Below are 20847 nucleotides of genomic sequence, written 5' to 3' on the forward strand. Positions count from 1 at the left end.
AATCCAGGAGAGTAAAATATTTACAAATACAGAATGGTAAAACATGTTTCCTCTATGCCGTAGACAACCAAACTTGCTCTTCACATTCATCTTTTTCGGCCAATTGCAGGCTTTGTTTTGCCCCTTTAGCCTATGCGAGCCTGTAAATGATAAAAAGGATCCGCCCCCTTTACCTCCGAATAACTTTAGCCAATTGTGATCGATTCAAATGATGATTGACACATTGGCTGGGAAATGAAACGCCGGCATATGTATCCCAGCATATACCGCGGACCACATCGCCTACGAGGTAATCTAGTCGGCGGCTGCTTGCCTTTGTTGCGAGACCTTGCGACATAATATTGATCCATATATAAGGCGCACTGTATTATAAGGCGCATGGTCAGTTTTTGAAAAAAATAAAGGCTTTTAGGTGCGCCTTATAGTGCGGAAAATACGGTAATTGTCCTTTTTTTTTCAGAGCGGTGGAGTTGTGGGGGTGGATATGGAATGGCAGCCTCAATTCGGCTGCAGCACAACTCAACAAGTTGCCCTGGTACAGCTGGCTACTTTCGACAGCGTTTTCCTGTTAGACCTCTGTGCCAATGGATTTTGTCAGCACCCGGGTACCATCGCATTCATGAGACGCTTTTTCTCAGAACCAAACGTCCTCAAAGTGGGTAAGCAGAAGACCTGGTCCACAACTATGGAATCCGTTTCATTGGAGATAGTCCTTCAAAGCACGGCTAACTTTCAGGTTACGGCATGGCTGGAGATCTCAAGTATCTCAGGTCTACTTGGCCTCAATTTGTGGAGGAGCCGTTGCAACTCGCGGGAATGCTTGATCTTCTCAATGTACACCGAAAGGTACTTGTTTGGATAGGCCATTGTTTTTTGTTGTTGTGTTTTTAAAGAACAGTTGAAATCAAGATCATGTAAGCTTCAATTCAGTTGACGTTCATTCTCAGAACATTGGAAAGTGTTGAAAAGGGCCGCATAAAAGAATCGAATAGAATATACCTTTATTGTCATTGTTACAACATGGGTCGAATATATTGTGACAACGAAATTGGACGTGGCACTCCAGTATCACATTTTACAGTGAGGATAAAGAAAACAAAGAAGATGTTTGTACTGTCCTTGTTGCAGGCTTTGTTTTCCTCCGGAGGGGGGTGAGGGACAGACAGAGATGGCCGGATCCAACTAGATGTTTTAGATCACTGTACACACGGTCCAGTGTTTTTTCCCCTGTTTATTGATAGCAGCGGGCAGGAGATTTAGCGCTATGCTAACGTTAGCATCTGGTGGAACGTTAGCATCCGGTGGAACATAAACAGCACCCAGAATGACCACAGTTAGCTCTCTCAGTAGATAGAAGGGTCTACACGATACTGCTAGAAACTCTATATCGAGTGAGCAGTGCGTGTCAATGATTCTGCGGCGCATAGTCCCCCACCCCTGTTTTTACCGGAGTCTCCGTCTCGGTCGTGCCGGTGAAGCGTGCGTCATGCTAGTTGGACTGCGGCGTCGGGGAAGCCAAGATTCCGTGATAACAAAAATACTGCAATTTCGGATGAAGCTGTTGGTGGCGATACGCAGCACAAATTCACTCATTTTGTGGACGATGGATCCGGCGTTGGTCAGGAACATGCTTGGAAGCGCTGGTCTGTGTGGTCGCCTTCTTAGCCTAGGCCCGACCGGCAGCCTTTTAATTTTGCTCCGTCGTTGTCGGCAGGCATATCACCCAGGGAGATCCGGTGGTCTCTGTATATCCCTCGGGATGTTGTGGATGTTATTATAGTTGTGAAAGGAGTCAAAGGGAAAAAATTACACTGAAAACCAAAAGACGAACTGGAGAGCCTGAAGCCGCTGCATTCGCGCGCGCCGCCATCTTGACTAAAAACAACAAAAAGTATGTTTTACGCTTACACTAAACTACTCAATGGCACTGTTTGTCCCCTTTTAGCTGGAGGGTGTCCAGCGTGGCCCGAAAGAAGTGTTGGTGGGAGAGGACCCTGCTGAGAAAGGCCTGAGTCTGCTGGTGCAGCAGGTCTTAGGAAAGGCCCTGGACAAGACCGAGCAAATGTCCAACTGGGAGAGGCGCCCGCTGCGTCTCAGCCAAATTCGATACGCAGGTAAGCCATCACACTGACAAGCTACTGCGTTATCCAAGACAGCTTTTCTCACCCTCTGCAGTGTTCTGGTTTGCCCGCGTCCCTGCGTCCTAGACGCATCATTTTCGCTGGGGACGCATTGTGTCAAATCAACGTGCGTCCCCGCGACGCAACTTTTTTTGACACAAAATTGTCATTATTACCCGGTTATTTTTTTTTTTTTTAACAAAGATTTACCGCACTCCAAACTTTTCGTCAAGCAGATCCGCCATTGTTGTTTTGGTCTCGTGGTTCGAGTTTTCGTCCGCACGCCGATCTCGGCAAACGAGATCTCGTTGCTTCGAGATGACGTCATTGTTGTGGTGGTTGTCGTCGAGTGAAGGTGAAGGTTAAGTATCCCTCCGAAAAAACAGTTAGTATTAGGTGAAAATCAACACAAAATTGGTAATTTCTTCAGTTTCAGTTATAAGTCCAAACATAATGCAGAAAATGATAACAACGGCAATAATTCCGGCACGAAAAAACGGCGGAGAAACTCTTCGGAAGATCGCGGAGGCAAGGAAAACACGTGTGTTGAAGCGAACGATTCAACGAAAGAAAATAAACAAAAGGAATACTCATTGCAAAAAAAGGACTTTTGTGCCAAAATGGACTAAATTATATTCCTGGTTACTCTATGAGGAGCATGATAATGGAGGCTACACAACACCAGCAACTGAAAAATCTGAAGTGATAACTGCTTCGTATTACCAATAAACTGTGATGATTATAACCGAATGAATATATGGATTTATCTTATATTTGTTGCCGATTTACAATTTCAACCTCAATACGACTAAATTTTGTGGACCCATAGATCTCTGTTGGGACCCATCGATTTTTGAGCATGAGGTAAAATGAACACTGCCCTCTGTTTCAGTGACCGACGCCTACTGTTTGCTGGACGTGTATTCTGTGCTCTCCGGTAATCCCACCAACTTCGGGCTTCCCGGCGATTTGTGCTCCATTTCTTTAAAACAACCGCAAAAGAATGAGTCAAAGCAGAAGGAGAGGAGAGACCAGAAGATGGATCACACTGGCAAAAAAAAGGTCAGGCTTGGTTTTCTCGCCATTTTTTTTTTCTTTTCTCAACAGATTACTTCACACGCTCCGTAATGTATCCTTAACTCGTTTCCTGTGTGCATGACAACTTCCGGAAGTTGTCTTGAGGGAGCAAGGACGGGCTGCTCAACGGCATTTTTGTGAACGGTGTTAGGAATCGCGTATTAAAATGTACCGTTAACCAAATTGCTCGAATTAGCTTTCTGACTCCATTAACCAAACATAACCTACATTCACCTGACAATGCGCGCTCGTTTCTTGATGGAAAAGATGGACAGGAGACCGGCATTTCCACACGGGGGCAGATTTAATTTCTTAAACAATTTAACTAAGTGAACTCCATCGTATGTGGCCAAATTAGTCGAATAGTGTCGCTCAAGTCTCTGTCTAGCCTCCTCTCTCTCTCGTTCTTCTGCTTCTCTTCTCGGCCCACGTTTTTTCCGCAAGCTGGTGTGCCGGCTCCTCCCATGGGCGTGCCAGGGAGGCCCCCCCCCCTGGGCTTGCCACCTCCTCGCCGAAGGGCGTCGCGATGTCTGTCCTTGTGCGTCTGGCCTTCTCCTTCAGCACTCACAGAAATTCTGTTATCAGAAATACGTCTGATGCATTCCAGACAGCCTAACCCTCTAATGTACCTTGAAGAAAAACAGTCAGTGAATGTCTTGCATTAAACTCAATAAATGTAACTTGTATTCAATCGTATAAAATCCTTTATAGTCAAATGTATAAAATCCTTCGACAGGCAGATCGGCTATGACGTTGTGACCAGGTTCAGATAGTGAACAACGAGCTCTTAAGGATGCCATATATAATGCTGAAAGTTTGAGAACATTTAGCAGTAAATGTCGACACTTCCACATAGATGAAAGCAAAGGTTGTGTTAAAAACTGGAGCAATCTCAAGTAATGAATCTGGGTTGGCCACCAAACCTGCGGGTGGGAACAGCGGGTGTTTGAGCAAGACACTTTAGCACTCCCGGGGGTGGGGGGCCCGGTATAGCTCACCCTGTGCTTTGACCTCCCGGCTCCCTTCTGCAAGTGAAAAGAAAATCCCCTCTAAGTATGGCACTATTGTCTGTGTCCATTTAGGAATGTCAGGGGGCTCAATGGGTCAGTCCCCCTTGCTCCGACACTGAGAAAGGCCTCCTGTGTGGTGAGGAGCCACTCCAAGACTCCCCCCTTGCTCCTTTGGCCCCCCAGCAGTTGCGGGTTGTGTGCGACAACATGCTGCAAGGCCTCGGGAGGTACTTGCGCGCTCTGGGAGTCGACGTGGTCATTTTGGAGAATGACGACGACCACCGAGTTGCTGCGGAGGTACGTCGCCATTTCAAACGTGAAGGTTTCAAAACAGACTGAGAAGTTCATGAAAGCCTCTGCACAAAAACTAGAGGTTTCCCTTTCCACCCTTTCACCTAGTTCCTCAAAGACCGAATTCTGATAGTCAAGTCAAGTCATGTTTATTTGTATAGCCCCTAATCACAAAGAGACTCAAAGGGCTGCACAGATCAAAGACTATTGCAAACTATTATTACAGACTATTAACCTACATGAGGGCAAATAGACATATTATCAACATGAAATATAGGTTATTCATATGCTATAGAGTAGAAGTGTGTTTTAAGCTTAGATTTAAACATTTCCACTGAGGTTGCAGATCCTCAGGGGGAAGAGCAAACACAGCACCGGGGCCTGAATGGAGAACGCTCTCGAAACCTGGGGATCTCTTCTTGGCTCTTGGGAGCACTAGTAGACTAGCATTTTCAGAGCGAAGGCTCTGGACCGGTACATAGGGGGAAATTTAATCTGAGGGAGCAAGTCCATGTATGATTTTGTATAATACCAACAGAACCTTAAAATCACATCTTAAGCTAACAGGGAGCCAATGCAGGTTAGCTAAAATCGGGGTCATGTGATCAAACTTTCTTGTCTTAGTTAAAAGCCTGGCTGCAGCATTTTGTACCAGCTGAAGGCTCTTGATTTTGGACTTCGGGAGACCGGAGAGTAGTGCATTACGGTCATCGAGACGGGAGGTAACATACGCATGAATTATAATCTCCGCATCCGGCTAAGACAGCATAGGACAAATTTTAGCAATGTGTGGAGGTCGCTGGTTCGCGCCTCGGCCGAGTCATACCTAATTGGTATAATGGCGGCGCCCTCTGTTGGCTGCGGCTGCATCGGCTCGCTACAACGGGTCAGGTGTATCGACATTTCGTTCTGTGTACATTGTTACAAAGAATGACAATACAAAGGAAATTATTATTATTATTATTATTATTAAGATGGATGAAAGCTGTTCTAGTAATATTCTTCACGTGTGTTTGAAAGGACAGATCGGGGTCAAATATGACACCTAAATTTTTAACTCAGTCACTCTGGGTGATCTTACATTTGTCAATGTTCGGAGCCGTTTTTGAGAACAAGTCACGGCATTTAGATGGACCAATGACTAACATTTCGGTCTTTTCAGAGTTGAAGCGCAGGAAGTTGAGTGACATCCACTCTTTTATCTCAGGGAGGCAGGCCTCCAAATTTCCACAATTTAGTGTGGCAGATTCCTCCTTTGGAAGATATAGTTGAGTGTCATCTGTGTAGCAATGAAAACTGATATTATACTTGCGAATAATATCACCTCATGGAAGCATATAAATGCTGAAAAGAAGGGGGCCAAGTACTGAACCCTGCGGAACACCACAGGTAACACTAAAGGGCTCAGATGTCATTTTACCATATTTAACACAGTGCGTCCTATCTGAGTGGTAGGATCTGAACCATAAGATGACGGTTCCTGAGAGACCAATCCATTTTTCCAACCGTTATAGTAAGATATTATGGTAACTAGACCATACTAAGGACCTGAGAAAGTTAAGGAAAAGAACCATTTTTAGCTCACGAGACCCAGAAAATGGGAGCAGTACTAATCAAGTTGTGGTAGTGCCGTGAGTGCTTTTCTAATAAATGAACGCATCTCTGTGAGTACAGTTCACCAAAATCGAATCGAAATAGATGACTGTGAGGACAGTAGCCGATGATTTTCTGTAAGGTTGTCCTTACGAGTCCTTAAATTGATTCCCTCCAAAGGAATCAAATATTCAAATAACACATGTTTCAGACTGAAATCAAATCAACAAGATTGTGGGATTCTGTTTGACACTCGGTCAAAGCTTGAAATTTCAGGCTTCAGTAAGGAATCAAATTCTAGCCTCATGCTAGTGGTTGTTTTGTGATCACTGACTTATTCATTCCTTTGTCCAGTTGGCACGAGCCGAATTCCGTGTCATTCTCACCTGCGGGCAGCCATACCAAACGGTAAGAAAGCCATCTCAAGACTTTTTGGGGAAAATACTGACTTGATATCTGTCCAACGTGTTTGTACGGCGAAAGCTGAAGTCCCAAGTAGGAGAAGGCCGTTGTCTTGCGCTGGACTGCTCGGAGAAGGCCAAAGACCAAGCACTGCGGGTGCTCCGACACTTCAACGTCCGGTTAACTCCCTGTGATATTTTCAGCCGCTGTCAGGTAGGCCTATCCTGCAATTAGTTCCTTACTGAGCTTTGAAATGACATTTTAATGGATGTTTCTAGAGTTTTTGCCAAACTCTGACTGTTGTTTACTCTGTATTGTGCTAATAGAAGTGTAGATTATGCCATTTCTATTTGTATTCATGAGATTCTAAGTCATCTTGAGCATAGTAATTCATACGTTAGGGTTTTATTTATAGATTTTAGTTCGGCTTTCAACACTATCATTCCTTCTAAATTGCATTTTAAACTTCTTCATGACCTCAATTTTCCCGTTTTATTATCAAATTGGATTTTAGATTTCCATCTCAGTTCGTTCGCATTGGTGAGAAATATTCATGTTCTATTGTCCTCAACACTGGTACGCGTCAGGGCTGTCCATTGTCTCCAACTTTGTATTCCCTATTCACTCATGACTGTCAACCCAATTCTGACCATTCACTATTCGCTAAATATGCAAACGACACCACGGTTTCTGGCTTCATTTCAAAAGGAAACGAAACTGAATACCGAGCAGAAATTGATTCACTTTCCACCTGATGTCATGAGAGTAATCTGTTATTGAATGTAGGTAAAACTAAGGAGATGATAATAGATTTCCGTACTAAGCCTCCCCCGCATGTGCCACTGTCAATTAATGGTAGTGGGGTCGAACTGGGCCACTCATTCAAGTTTCTAGGTACTTACTTGTCAGCTGACCTCACATGGACTGTCAATGCTATTGCTATTTTAAAGTCAGCCAGACAAAGGCTCTACTTCCTTCGTCAACTCAAAACATCCAGAGTCTGTCAATTCATTCTAGTCAATTTTTATCATGCTATCATTCCGTTTAAACTAGGTCAATCACAGTTTTGTTTGGTCGCGTCTATCAGAAAGGATTGTCAAAGATGGAATCAGTAGTGAGGACGGCAGAGGAAATAATAGGTACTGTGTTGTAGTTTATGGACGATCCCAGTCACCCTGCTCACAGGTACTTTGATTACCTGCCGTCAGGTCGCCGTCTTCGCTTCATTGGGAGCAAGACTAGACGTCTTAAAGAGTTTTTACCCTTCTGCTATTCGCATGTTCAACGAGAAATGATTAGGTTATTATTTGTTTATTTATTTATTATGCCAACGACGTTCCTCCGACCTATTCTACTCTAGTCTTGTTATTTACATATTCTTTCTTTTTAAACTCAGTTCCACTATTCTATATAATTACCTTGTATTACACACGACAATATTTTTATTACTCTATTCTTTTACATCTATGATATTATCATTATTGAGACTTCGCGTGTCAAATGATTTCTTGTATATATCATGTTCATGGTTTATACTGGCTGAATACAAATAAACCAACAAACAAAACTGTGCTTTGTAATACAAAAGAGTGTCAAGGACACCAATTGGTGCTGTTTGGTTAGAAACGCCTCCGGCACCTTCTGTCTGTAGATGAGGAGGATGCTTGCTAGCAGTCAAAGCAGAAATGAGCTTAACAACCTGTCAGCAAATGGTCTCCTCTTAAAAAATTTATTACTCAAAGGGAAGCCACTTTGATATGTTCCGGCCACAGGAAAGCCAAATGTAACTCTGATCATAAAGGGAGTGTTTATAGCAGGGGTGGCGAACACGTTGGACACAAAGAGCCAAAATTTTCAACTGTGAGAGTCAAAAGAACCACATCACGCACTGATCTGGAGCCAGAGTTTCAATGAAATCCACAAAACACTGTTTCAAAAACTCGCCTTCTCTGTTTTTTTTAGCACGGGCAATGTTCCACGCCACTTTATAGTTTCTCTATGCTTAATCAATCGCTGAAACATTTGAGACTGTCTTTTTACCTGGCTTTTCAAGCTGCTCAATTTTTGCTGGCGTAGTTCAGTTTCTTTGGGGAATTCCTTTTCAATATTAGCATAGGCTGAGCTAAAATGACGCTGAAGATTTGAAGTCTTGAAATGGGATATCGTGGTACTGCATAATAAACAGAGTGATTTGCCATTCCGTTCAACAAAAAAGTCTTCCCATTCTTCCTGAAACGCCCATATTTCGGTTTCACTTTGCATTTTGCCATTTTGACCATGAGGGGAACAGTCTGCACGCTCATGAAATGGTTACTTAATTTCCCGGCATTAGACGTAACCCACGCAGATGATTGGGAGTCAGTTATGTGTCCTGAGCAGCATTAAAACAACAAATCTGCCAAATTAATTCCAAAACATTATTTATTATTTGTTATCAACTCTGATAGATTCAAGTGTGTTTTATGAGGGGAAAAAAACTAAACATGAAAAGAGGCAAAGAGCCACAGTATATAGATAATATGATGAGGCAAAGAGCCGCATTCTTATTGGCCAAGAGCCGCATGCGGCTCTGGAGCCACGTGTTCGCCACCCCTGGTTTATAGCATCTGCAATGGCACCTGTTGGGAATTAATATCAAAATGTACCAAATCAACAAATTGTTCGAATGAGTTATCTGACTCCATTAACCAAACACAACCTACATTCATCCAACAATTTATGCGCGCTCGTATCTTGAGGGAAAAGATGAAAAAGAAAGCCGACGTTTTCACACGGGGCAGATTTAATTTCATTAACAATTTAACTAAGTGTACTCCATCGAAAACAGACAAATTAGCATCGTTCGCGTCTGTGGGAAGCCTTTTTTTACAAGTCCTTTAGCTCTCTCCTATTGGTCATCTTCTCTCTGCATTATGGCGTGCCGACTCCTCCCATGGGCGTGCCAAGGAAGCCCCCTGGGCTTCACCATCTCGTAGAAGAGCGTCGCGATGTCTGGAATACTCAAAACAACACCGAGCGTTTTTACGTCATCAGGGCCTTTCTGCGTCTGGATGTGCCGATTATCTTATCAGCCTTACGTCCCGTTCCCGCCGTTCCTGTAAATTTAATGAAATGAAAGTCAATGAAGACTTCCCAAAGCACTTTACAATGTGCTTCACATTTACCCACTCACACACACTCACACATCAGTAGCGGCCGTGCAGCCATGCAAGGCGCCAACCTGCTTATTGGGGGCATCAGGGGTTCAGTGTCTTGCTCAATGACGCTTCGACATGTAACACGGAAGAGCTGGGATTCGAACCCGCGATATCTTGATCCTCAGACGAGCGCTCTACCTCCTGAGCTGCCCTGATATCGCACTACAGCCCAGCCAGTGAATATCTTTTGCATTAAATGTAATGTGTATTCAATCGTATAAAATCCTTTATAGTCAAATGTATCAGATCCTTCACACCCCAGTTGAAATACTGGAAAATAGCATAGTGTGTTTCATTGAAGCTAAATAATAGGTTGAGGTTGGCTGTCGTTAGCAGGCTAAATTGAGCTCCCTTCTTATCTGATTGAAAAGCACGGGATGGGTTCACATTCACAATATTTACGGGCAAGCCTTTTGTCTCTCTGGGCTTCTCGCGCCGTCAATCGACGAGACACACACACTCACAGGAATCGGGAGTCAGCCTTCAGCAGCCACGCCGATGTAGGTTCCCACGCACCAGACCGACGGGGAAGTGAAAACAAGAGTAACAGGAACTGCCAGACTGCGTAAGGGAGGGCCCAAGCTGGGGTGAGCAAGAGGGAAGGGGGAAAAGCAAGAGAGGCAATAAAGCATTGCCGGGTTTCAAAGAAGTCTTACGAGGTTGGAGGAAGACCAAGCCTCCGCATCGCTGCTTTGATCAAGAAGAATTTTTGCAGATCACGCGAGAACTTGTGCCCACCGGGCACCGGAATCAATGATTTGTGTTCCCTCCCTCCAAAGTGCCACAAATATGCTTATGCAGCTGTCCTTTCAAACAATGTCTCTCAGCGCCGCCTTGCAAAGAATTCAAGAGTTCTCACCAACTGCAAACCACAAACCGGTTGAAAAGCTCCCAAAAATATGTCCATGTGATGCACGAGCCTGAGAAAGAACAATCACGCTGAGATTCTCACACCACGTTGTCGGAAACTGGAAACCCAAACCTTCATTGTTCTTCCAACGAAACCTCGATTCTCAAAAACCTTGAAAGGAGTCGGTACGGCCAAGTTTCTTCACTTCTAGAAAGTCGGTTTGGCTCGCACTGAGAAATGTGCTTGAAAAAAGAAAAACTTGTCAAGTCACATTTATTTGTGTAGCCCTTAATGACAAGATGTCTCAAAGGACTGCACGGGTTACAATGACAGCATCCCGTGACCTGATACCAACTCTATCTATCTAGTCTTTCTCTATCTAGACATCTATCTACACAGCTATCTATCTATCTAGACATCTATATATCTATCTCTATCTATCTATCCCTATCTATCTATCCCTACCTTCCTACCTAAAGAAAATAAAAAAGGGGAATAGAATAGCAAAAAAGACACACAAACATTTTTGGACCATGACCGACCCAATTGCCCAAACATTCAAGCAAGTTAGGCACCTCGGCACCCAAGTTGGTCATGCTTTCGTCCTTCCAGATAAAACGGGACACAAGAAAGCGGCCATGTCACTCGGGTCAGGGTGACACAACACACTCTTTTGTTCAACAGCAGGGCCCGACAGCTTTCACTGGTTTACCCCTGCCGTATTATACGGGTGCCCTGCCCATCCCTTAGAACGCGTCCAAACATCCCACTATCCTTTTACAACACCTCTCCACTCATTCCTATCACCAACAATAGCTCTAGCTTCCACTACATTTAGACCTCTTTCCTGCAGTGCACCCATAACACCATCCATCCACGTCAATCGCGCCTTCCTCTCGCAAACAAATCCATTGTTGCAAAGTATTAAGGATTGATAATAACAATATATAACAGAACAACACTTTAAAATTATGTTTATTATAAATCTACTTATGGGGCAGCACGGCGGGGCAGTGGTTAGCGCGTGTGCGGCACAGTTCTAAGGTCTTGGGAACCTCCTGTGTGGGTTTAAATCCAGCTACCGGACTTCCTGTGCGGAGTTTGTATGTTCTCCCTGTGCTTGCGTGGGTTTCCTCCTACATTCCAAAGACATGCATTTCAGGTGGATTGGCCGGTCCAAATTGTCCCTAGTTGTGAATGAGCGAGCGGGTTGTCTGTCCCTGTGTGCCCTGCTATTGGCTGGCAACCAGTTGAGGGTGTCCCCTGCCCACTGCCCGATGATTGCTGGGATGGGCTCCAGCACCCCCGCGACCCTACTGAGGATAAGCGGTGCAGCTAATGAGATGAGATAAATCTACTTATAACATTCATTGCATTTATATGACATGGCTGTTTTCCATCTGCCATCAGTATGTACCTGTATTTACTCCTCTTCATTCAAGCCATGTTTGCGTTGCATCGTCTGCTACAAGCCACGTGAACTCTTTCCACGATGCTTTTAATGTACGTTTACGTTTCGTCGCGTCATCCATTTTGTTAGCTTCTTTTGAATCTTTCTTCTGGGGCTGAGGTTTTGGCTTGATTCTTAACCACTTATCCATTTTTCTTGTGCGTCTACTTTGGAAAATGATATGCAAATGCACGATCTTGTAACGCTCGGGAAAGTCCGGAAGCATGGAGTTATTCGATGCCGGCTTCTGATTGGCTGCCGAGTATGCAAATTGCTAAACGAACCGAAATTCTGAAATTTCCAAACCGAACAAAGATTTTGAAATAGGATTAAAGCAAGCGTTTGATTTAAAAAAAAAAAAAATCTTTTTCTTTTTTTAAGTTGTACGCCCGACGGCTGCAAGGGCTACTGAATCATTTTCCTTTGTTCAAATGATTTAGAAGTAACAACGAGATCATGTTTACATTAAGTACAATGGAAAATAATCTAAAGATATGCAAAAAGTGCACAGGTCAGGCTTCTCTTATCTCCTTCCGATCTACAAATCACTTTGTGTCATAATGCAAACAAACCATTGTGCAAAACTATGCAGGTCGAATGATTCAAATCAGACAGGAAAACTTGCATCCAGTATCAAGGCGGTGTCCGAATATTTAAGAAGACAATGACGCGTGCCTTTCAAGTTTCACAACTTGCATACAACAGACTGCTTTTACCGCTTCTGGACACAAACGACACAGCCACGAGGGAGAAGGGGAGTTGGAAACGGTTGGAAGGGGGCGGGACCGGGGGCATTCCATAGGCACGCTGAAACATTCCGAGGGAAACCATCCCAAATATTTCCCACCGTGTGTCTCCTGTTACATACAGGCATAGACTTACTGTCTTGTCAGACGTGAGAAATTGCAAGGCCGGTCATTTTGAAAGTGGTGTTGAAAAGAATAGATGGATAGATACTTTATTCACACTTCCAGCAGTATGCTTTTGTTGTTTATTAACAGATTAACAGGATGGCCTCGGGGTGCTGTGTTGTAGTTTAGCAGCAGCGGAGTAGATGACGTCACACGCTAGGTCAGGGGTGGCGAACAAGTTTGACACAAGGAGCCGAAATTTTTAACCGTGAGAGTCAAAGAGCCACACCACGCACTGACCAGCATTAGACGTAACCCACGCAGATGAATGGCAGTCAGTTATGTGTCTGGAGCAGCATAAAACAACAAATCTACTAAATTAATTTCAAAATATAATTCATTATTTGTTTTTAACTCTGATGGATTGAAGTGTGTTTTTTGAGGGAAAAAAAAACATGAAACAAGGCAAAGAGCCACATTATATAGAAAATATGATAAGGCAAAGAGCCACATTCTCATTGGCCAAGAGCCGCGTGTTCGCCACCCCTGCGCTAGGCCAAAAGTTCGACGTCCCTGGAGCAGATGGAAATCTTTGTGCCCAGGGTTACACCGCCTCGTGTTCACGTAGATAGCGAGTCCGCCTCCTCTCCGCTTCCCGCAGGCTTTTGTGTCTCTGTCTGCCCTAACAGCGCTGAAGCCGGGTAGCTCCACGTTAGCGTCCAGGTTGCTAGATGTGAGCCACATTTCCGTAAAACACAGCAAACTGCACTTCCTGTTAGATGTTTTTCACCAGCACAGCCAGTTCGTCAGTCTTATTTGGTAGAAAGTTCACATTTCCCATGATTACGGATGGTACCGAAGACTTATAACGTCGCTAGCCGCTTAGCTAGCTCCGACTCTGCATCCACGATAGGGCCCGCTCATCACGCCGGCAAAAGAATTCTTCAGGGCAAGGAGTTGATTCCTTGAATAAACGCATTTTTGTGCGTTAAAACCCATAACCATAGGATAGAAAGTAATCCAAACGGGACGAAAGACACAGGAGATAGAAGCAGAGACTTAAAACAATAAATCACAAAAAGAGAAAAATAACACTGAGCTGCTATGATGTCAGCCCCCTCAGTGGTGTGTTTTTTTTTTTTTTTGTGTGTGGGATCAAATCCTACCACTCAAACTTGAAAGTAGTTTAATTTTGGGGTTTATAAGAATCATAACTCTATGGCTCCATGCCCTTACAAACTGTCGTATTTTCCCTTACAAAATACAAAATAATCTTACACCATATTTTTTTTCAAACGTGTTTATTTATGTAGTTTAACATGTAATATTGTACATGTGTTTTGTTATATCATATATTTTGTTAATGAACATTTTGTTGTGGGATACTGAGTTGCTCGACATGAATGAGCTTTATTGTAAAAAAAAGTTCAAAAATGAAGTCGCTTGGACGTTCACTGTAGAAGGAAAAAATACATGCAAATATAATGAAGTTGAATAATACACTTTCTTATTCAAATTATTAATTTATTTTCTGAATTCAATTGGTAATATACTGATTAAAGGGATAACCACAAACCTGTTTTTTTTTCATTTTCTCTTTTTATTCTTCCTTTTTTTCTTAACGTTTGAGAGCCGGCTCTCTTTAACGAGTTGAGCCGAAAAAGCCGGTTCCCTAAAAAGAGACGGACTTCCTTTCACTACACAATACCACGTGAAATCCGATGTTGAATGATGCATGATGGGAAATCCCCAGGCGGCAGACGCGTGGGCACAGTAGCATCAAACCGCTCGCTTCATTTGTAACGAAAAAAAACGATACCGAGATAGAGGCTACCGCGGCGAACTCGTTTTGACTCGATTGATTTGCCGTTTGGTGATCGTCGGTGTATACCGGATGGTACCCATCATTGACAAATTTGCGTTTTTCCGTACAGATTTTCTTGTACGTCGTACACGTCTTAAAATGCATTATGAACGTACTTTGTACGGCAAAAACGTACAGCTTGACAGGTATGTAAGACCTGACATGCTTAACGATAATTTTCCTGAAAAAGGAGTTCCTGTATCTTAGAGATTCGGGTTGAAAATGAATACAAACGTCAGTGTTCTGGTTTGCCCGCGTCCCTGCGTCCTAGACGCATCATTTTTGCTGGGGACGCATAGTGTCAAATCAACGTGCGTCCCCGGGATGCGCCGTTTTTGACACCAAATTGTCATTATAACCCGATTACTTTTTTTTTTTTAACAAAGATTTACCGCACTCCAAACTTTTCGTCAGGCAGATGTGCCATTGTTGTTTTGGTCTCGCGCCGATCTCGGCAAACGAGATCTCGTTCCTTCGAGATGACGTCATTGTTTTGGCGGTTGTCGGGTGAAAGAGAAGTATGCCTTCGAAAAAACAGTTGGTACTAGGTGCAAATCAACACAAAATTGGTCATTTCTTCAGTGTCGGTAATAAGTCGAAACATAACACAGAAAGTGGTAACAACGGCAATAATTCCGGCACGAAAAAACGGCGGAGAAATTCTTCAGAAGACAGCAAAGGCAAGGAAAACACGTGTGTTGAAGCGAACGATTCGACGAAAGATAAACAAAAGAATACTCCGAGCAAGAAAAGGACTTTTCTGCCAAAATGGACTCAATTATATTCCTGGTGACGCTATGAGGAGAATGATAATGGATTGGAGCTTGAGAAGGCATTAAAACTATGGCAGGACAGCAAACCACAAAGAATATATGAACTGAAAAAGTTGAAGTGATAACTGCTTTGTATTACCAATTAACTGTGATGATTAAAACTGAATGAAAATATAGATTTATCTTATATATTTGTCGCCGATTTACAATTTCAACCGCGATTACACTAAATTTTAGGGACCCCTAGATCTCTGTTGGGACCCATAGATTTTTGAGCATGCGAGTCCCTGGGACCCATCACTTTTCATAGGAAAAATGAACACTGCAACGTCCTTTCATTTTCATCCAACTCGACTTCAGGGACCACCAGGCCACGTCTGCGTCCCCGACTCGTCTGGCCTCCACCTTCACAGTCTAACTCACCGTTTCAGTTTAGCAGAGGCCAGGAATCCGGTGCAGCCGGCAGCTGGAATGTCCTGTTTGTCTTGCTCTGTGTGTGCGCGCGAAGTCGGTGAGGCCGCCGGCGGGTTTTGATGTGTTCCATTGTCTGAGCGCCAAGCTGCTTCCTGTCACCGAGCTTGAGAGAATCCGAGGGGGCGGGGACAAGCGGGCAAGCGAAACCAACGGGCATCCGTCAGGAGGACCAGGTGAGCCGGAGGTGCGGGGGATCGATGCCGGCAGATGAGCCGAATGGAGTGAGGAGAAAGACGAAGTAGATTGGCGATGGTGAGAAGGGAGGCCGAGATTCTCAGCAGGGCTTTTCCTCTAAACGGCAATTCGAGGAAGTATGCATCATTTCCCCGGTTGCCCGCTCTTGCACACACACGCATATACACCCTTTGTGCTGGCAAAAGTCCCTTTTTGCTAAGCCACAGCTTTCACAAAGAAAGCCATAGAACAGATGGCGGGATTAATGGGATGGCAATCGCCACCGTTTGAATGTATCTGTGATCCGTAGCGCTTGCATATGCAAATTGATTCTTGCTCATCCGTATAAATCCCTTTTGGGTAGCTCAGAAATTGCTTTGTCAACGGTTTGGTAAGATTCAGATTGTTGTTGGTGTTTTGCTGAGTTGGCGATATCGCGCATTTTTGAGGTATGAGATGGAGCGGTCCCCAAAAATAGAGAAGAAGGAGGCCACTTTTTACGAGTCCGTCATTAGAATACTCGTTATTGACATTGATCACAACATAGTGTACAGTGTTGCACTCCTGGAACTCCCAAGAGCCAAGAAGAAATACGCAGGTTCGAGAGCGCTTACCATTCGGGCCTCTGTGCTGTGGAGTGCTCTTCCCCCTGAGATTCCATCTGCAACCTTAGTGGAAATGTTTAACTCTAAGCTTAAAACACACTTCTGTTCTATAGCATATGACTAACCTATATTTATCTTGACAATATCTGTGTAATATTTGCCTTCATGTAGGTTTTAGATCAGGGGATGGTGTCATAATAGTCTGTGATTCGCAATAATCTGTGGTCTGTGCAGCCCTTTGAGACTCTTTGTGATTAAAGGCCAAACAAATAAACATGACTTGAGGTTTTTGAATTTTCCCTTACCCTCATGTCGGTTTTAGATCAGGGGATGGTGTCATAAATAGTCTGTGGTTTGCAATAATCTGTGGTCTGTGCAGCCCTTTGAGACTCTTTGTGATTAAAGGCCAAACAAATAAACATGACTTGAGGTTTTTGAATTTTCCCTTACCCTCATGTCGGTTTTAGATCAGGGGATGGTGTCATAAATAGTCTGTGGTTTGCAATAATCTGTGGTCTGTGCAGCCCTTTGAGACTCTTTGTGATTAAGGGTGTCACAAATAAACATGACTTGACTTGACATGACTTGGAACAAGATATAATAAATTACTTTAAAGAAACAAAAAAGTAGTTCTTGTAGACGGGCCCAAGTTGTGAAGTCATCTGAAAACAGTCAAAAGGCATTTAGCAGGAACTTTGTGCAAAAATAAGATTAAATGATAAAATGAATATATATTTTCTGTACACATACAAAATATTTTTTCAGTTTTGTGTACTTGTAAATGGCAGTAATAGGGAAGACATCTCGGAGACTGTTATTCTTTAAGTTATGAATATTACTAGAACAGATTACTTCCATCTTGGCAACATTGCTAAAATCCGTCCTATGCTGTCTCTGTCGGATGCGGAGATTATAATTCATGCGTTTGTTCCCTCCCGTCTCGATGACTGTAATGCACTACTCTCCGGTCTCCCAAAGTCCAACATCAAGAGCCTTCAGCTGGTACAAAATGCTGCAACCAGGCTTTTAACGAAGACAAGAAGGTTTGATCACTTGACCCCGATTTTAGCCAACCTGCATTGGCTCCCCGTTAGCTTTAGATGTGATTTCACGGTTCTGTTGGTAGTATACAAAATCATGCATGGACTTGCTCCCTCATATCTTTTAGATATATTTTCTCCCTATGTTCCGGTCCGGAGTCTTCGCTCTGAAAACGCTGGTCTACTCGTGATCCCAAGAGCCAAGAAGAAATCCGCAGGTTGGAGAGCGTTCTCCATCCGTGTTGTGGAATGCTCTTCCCCCTGAGATTGGATCTGCAACCTCAGTGGAAATGTTTCAATCCAAGCTTAAAACACACTTCTATTCTATAGCATATGAATAACCTATATTTTATGCTGACAATATAAGGGGATGGTGTCATAATAGTCTGTAGTTTGTAATAGTCTTTGATTTGTGCAGCCCTTTGAGACTTTTTGTGATTAAGGGCGTCACAAATAAACATGACTTGACTTGACTAAGGGATCTAAAGCGTTTGCCAGGGAACAGCAGGTCACAACGCTGATGAGTTGGCTGCAATGTTCTCCAGACTTGGCAGAAAGCAGCTGGTGATTACCTGGTTTGTGTTGATGAACATAACACAATACCTTCGGAGTGGAAATTGAAAGGCAAGAGGACGGTCACTGCCGCAATAAAAAAGTCAATTGACTCTTGTTTTTCCTTTTCTTTTTATCGCTTCATTTGCGTCAGGTCATCTCCACTCAGGGCCAGCTTTTCCAGGATTTAGTGTGTGCTAACCCTAAACCTGCAAGAACTCGTCTTAAGCTTTTAGGAAGGATGGAGTTGAATCATCAGAGGGAAGAATTCAAAGGAAGTGCTGAAGTAAAAGAACTAGATGCCATTGTGCGTGTGCTATGTACCGTATTTTCCGCACTATAGGGCGCACCGGGTTATAAGGCGCTACAATGGGAACGTCGACAAAACAGTCAGATGATTCAGTCAAACTGATTACCCCCTTAACATTCCCAAAGCTTGGGATGCGGTGTCCGTACGATGTCACTCAAATGCATCATTTCAAATATCATTCGGAAGGTTAAAGTCTTGGGATTCAAGAAATGCCAACCATTCCTTAGTTTCTATTTTCTTTTTCGCTCGCAACTTTATGTGCATATGACAATAAACACTTGGAATTGAGTTGAATTCACTCAACTCATCACAGCAACATCAAGATCGTTCTAAAACAAGATACCGGGAAAATATAAAGCCGCGTTCAATAATGATACACAATCATGGTCTTCTTACAACCGTGAGTGAAGTAAATCCAGGAGAGTAGAATACTTACAAATACAGACTAATGAAACATGTTTCTTTATGGCGTAGTTTAGCAAGATTGCTATTCAGTCATCTTTTTCGGCCAATTGCAGGGTTTGTTTTGGCCCTCTAGCCTATCCGAGGCTCCGAATAACTTCAGCCAATAGCGATCAATTTAACTGATGATTGACACATCTTTTTCGGCCAATTGCAGGGTTTGTTTTGGCCCTCTAGCCTATCCGAGGCTCCGAATAACTTCAGCCAATAGCGATCAATTTAACGGATGATTGACACATCTTTTTCGGCCAATTGCAGGGTTTGTTTTGGCCCTCTAGCCTATCCGAGGCTCCGAATAACTTTAGCCAATAGCGATCCATTCAAATGATGATTGACACATTGGTTAGCCAATGAAACGCCGGTATATAAATCCCAGCATACACCGCGGACTACTCCACCTTCGGGGGAAAATCGAGTCGGCGGCTGTTGCGTAAGTTGCGAGACCTTGCGATTTAATATTGAGCCATATATAAGGCGCACTGTATTATAAGGCGCATGGTCAGCTTTTGAAAAAAATTAAGACTTTTAGGTGCGCCTTATAGTGCGGAAAATACGGTACTTAACCAATTTCCAACAAAATGGTGATGGTGCATAGAAGCTACCGCATGAACTTCTGTGCGTGCCAGTTCCCGAGGCCTTGACGGGGCAGGGCGGCGCATTCCTGACGGCCGGTGATGTCATGAGAACTAGCGCTCGCTCGCTAGCTGTACCGCTCGCAGACAGGCAGCCCTGTTTATGTTCCCCTCCCGAGGAGAAACCACACTGTGTTTCCGTCCGACCGGGGAGGCGGGGCGGAGGAAAGCCGAGAGGCACTCCGGAGGGTCCGCTTTCCCCCTGCGGCTCGGGGAGAGGGAACCACTTACTGATGCTTTCCCCTGGAATGTTTCTCATGTTTTGCAGAAGCTGGCTGCTTGGCTGCCCTTGTGATTGGTCTGCTCTCGTAGGCCACATCGTAACAACGTTTGAGGTCAAGTCAGGCCGACGTTACCACAGTAAAAGGGTTTCTTTTCTTCATGCACAGACAATATATGATTAGAACATCCAGTGGACGATGGTCCCATGATTCCAACAGACCTGGTTTTCTGCGCGATTGGCATTTTGTCGAACGAAAAGCCTTGCCCGCTCGTGATGCTTTCCGTTGCGTTATGTTCTTCGAACTTGCTACCGTTCGTACGGACGTAAGAATTTTTTTTTGAGGGATAAGCAGAGTACCTGAACGTCCCAGCGGGCACCCTGGTGGACCGCTTGCACGCAGACGTGACGCTTCCCCGACTCCCCGGAGGCCTTTCAATTCCTCCTTCATTTATTTCCCTCCATTTCCCTGCTGTCTATTTTGGTCAACTGGTGGCCCATTCCCACAGTGCTTCTGTTCCCATGGTTATCGCCGGGGAGATAGCGTATTGGGGGGGGAGCCCGGCTTGATGGAGAGCGGTAGGGACAGCGTTGCTCTGTTCCGAGGGACGGGGGGCTTCGGAGCTGGGGAGAGTGGGGGTGAATGGAGGGTATGGGCTACAGTGTGTGTGCGCCTGCATGAGAGTGTGTGTGGTGTGTGGCTCCCATGAACATCACAGGTGGCCCGTGAGATTTCAGCAACACTGCGAGAAAACCTTTGGAGTCAAATTCCCAGTCCCCTCCGTGTCACTGCCATCAATCCTATTAGATATGGACAAAAGATATGATTGTAAAAGCATATGCGGTCAAAAATCTAATCCAGCATGAGTGCCCGCTTTCCTATTGTCCTCCCACGGTAAA

The 20847-nt window shown here is 44.1% G+C and overlaps 1 protein-coding gene across 1 annotated transcript in view; it reads left to right on the top strand.

Annotated features, from left to right (window-relative positions):
• Positions 1 to 20847, top strand: part of exd3 (exonuclease 3'-5' domain containing 3) — a 51037-nt gene that overhangs the window by 23333 nt on the left and 6857 nt on the right. The window contains exons 13-19 of the mRNA XM_088319971.1: positions 461 to 659; positions 737 to 846; positions 1946 to 2114; positions 3013 to 3182; positions 4280 to 4504; positions 6446 to 6499; positions 6575 to 6706. Coding sequence (XP_088176097.1) covers positions 461 to 659; positions 737 to 846; positions 1946 to 2114; positions 3013 to 3182; positions 4280 to 4504; positions 6446 to 6499; positions 6575 to 6706 — 1059 coding nt within the window. The remainder of the gene's footprint in view (positions 1 to 460; positions 660 to 736; positions 847 to 1945; positions 2115 to 3012; positions 3183 to 4279; positions 4505 to 6445; positions 6500 to 6574; positions 6707 to 20847) is intronic.

Source organism: Urocampus carinirostris, chromosome 16 (assembly GCF_059441175.1).
Source record: "Urocampus carinirostris isolate Australia breed hairy pipefish chromosome 16, RoL_Ucar_1.0, whole genome shotgun sequence".
NCBI lineage: Eukaryota > Metazoa > Chordata > Actinopteri > Syngnathiformes > Syngnathidae > Urocampus > Urocampus carinirostris.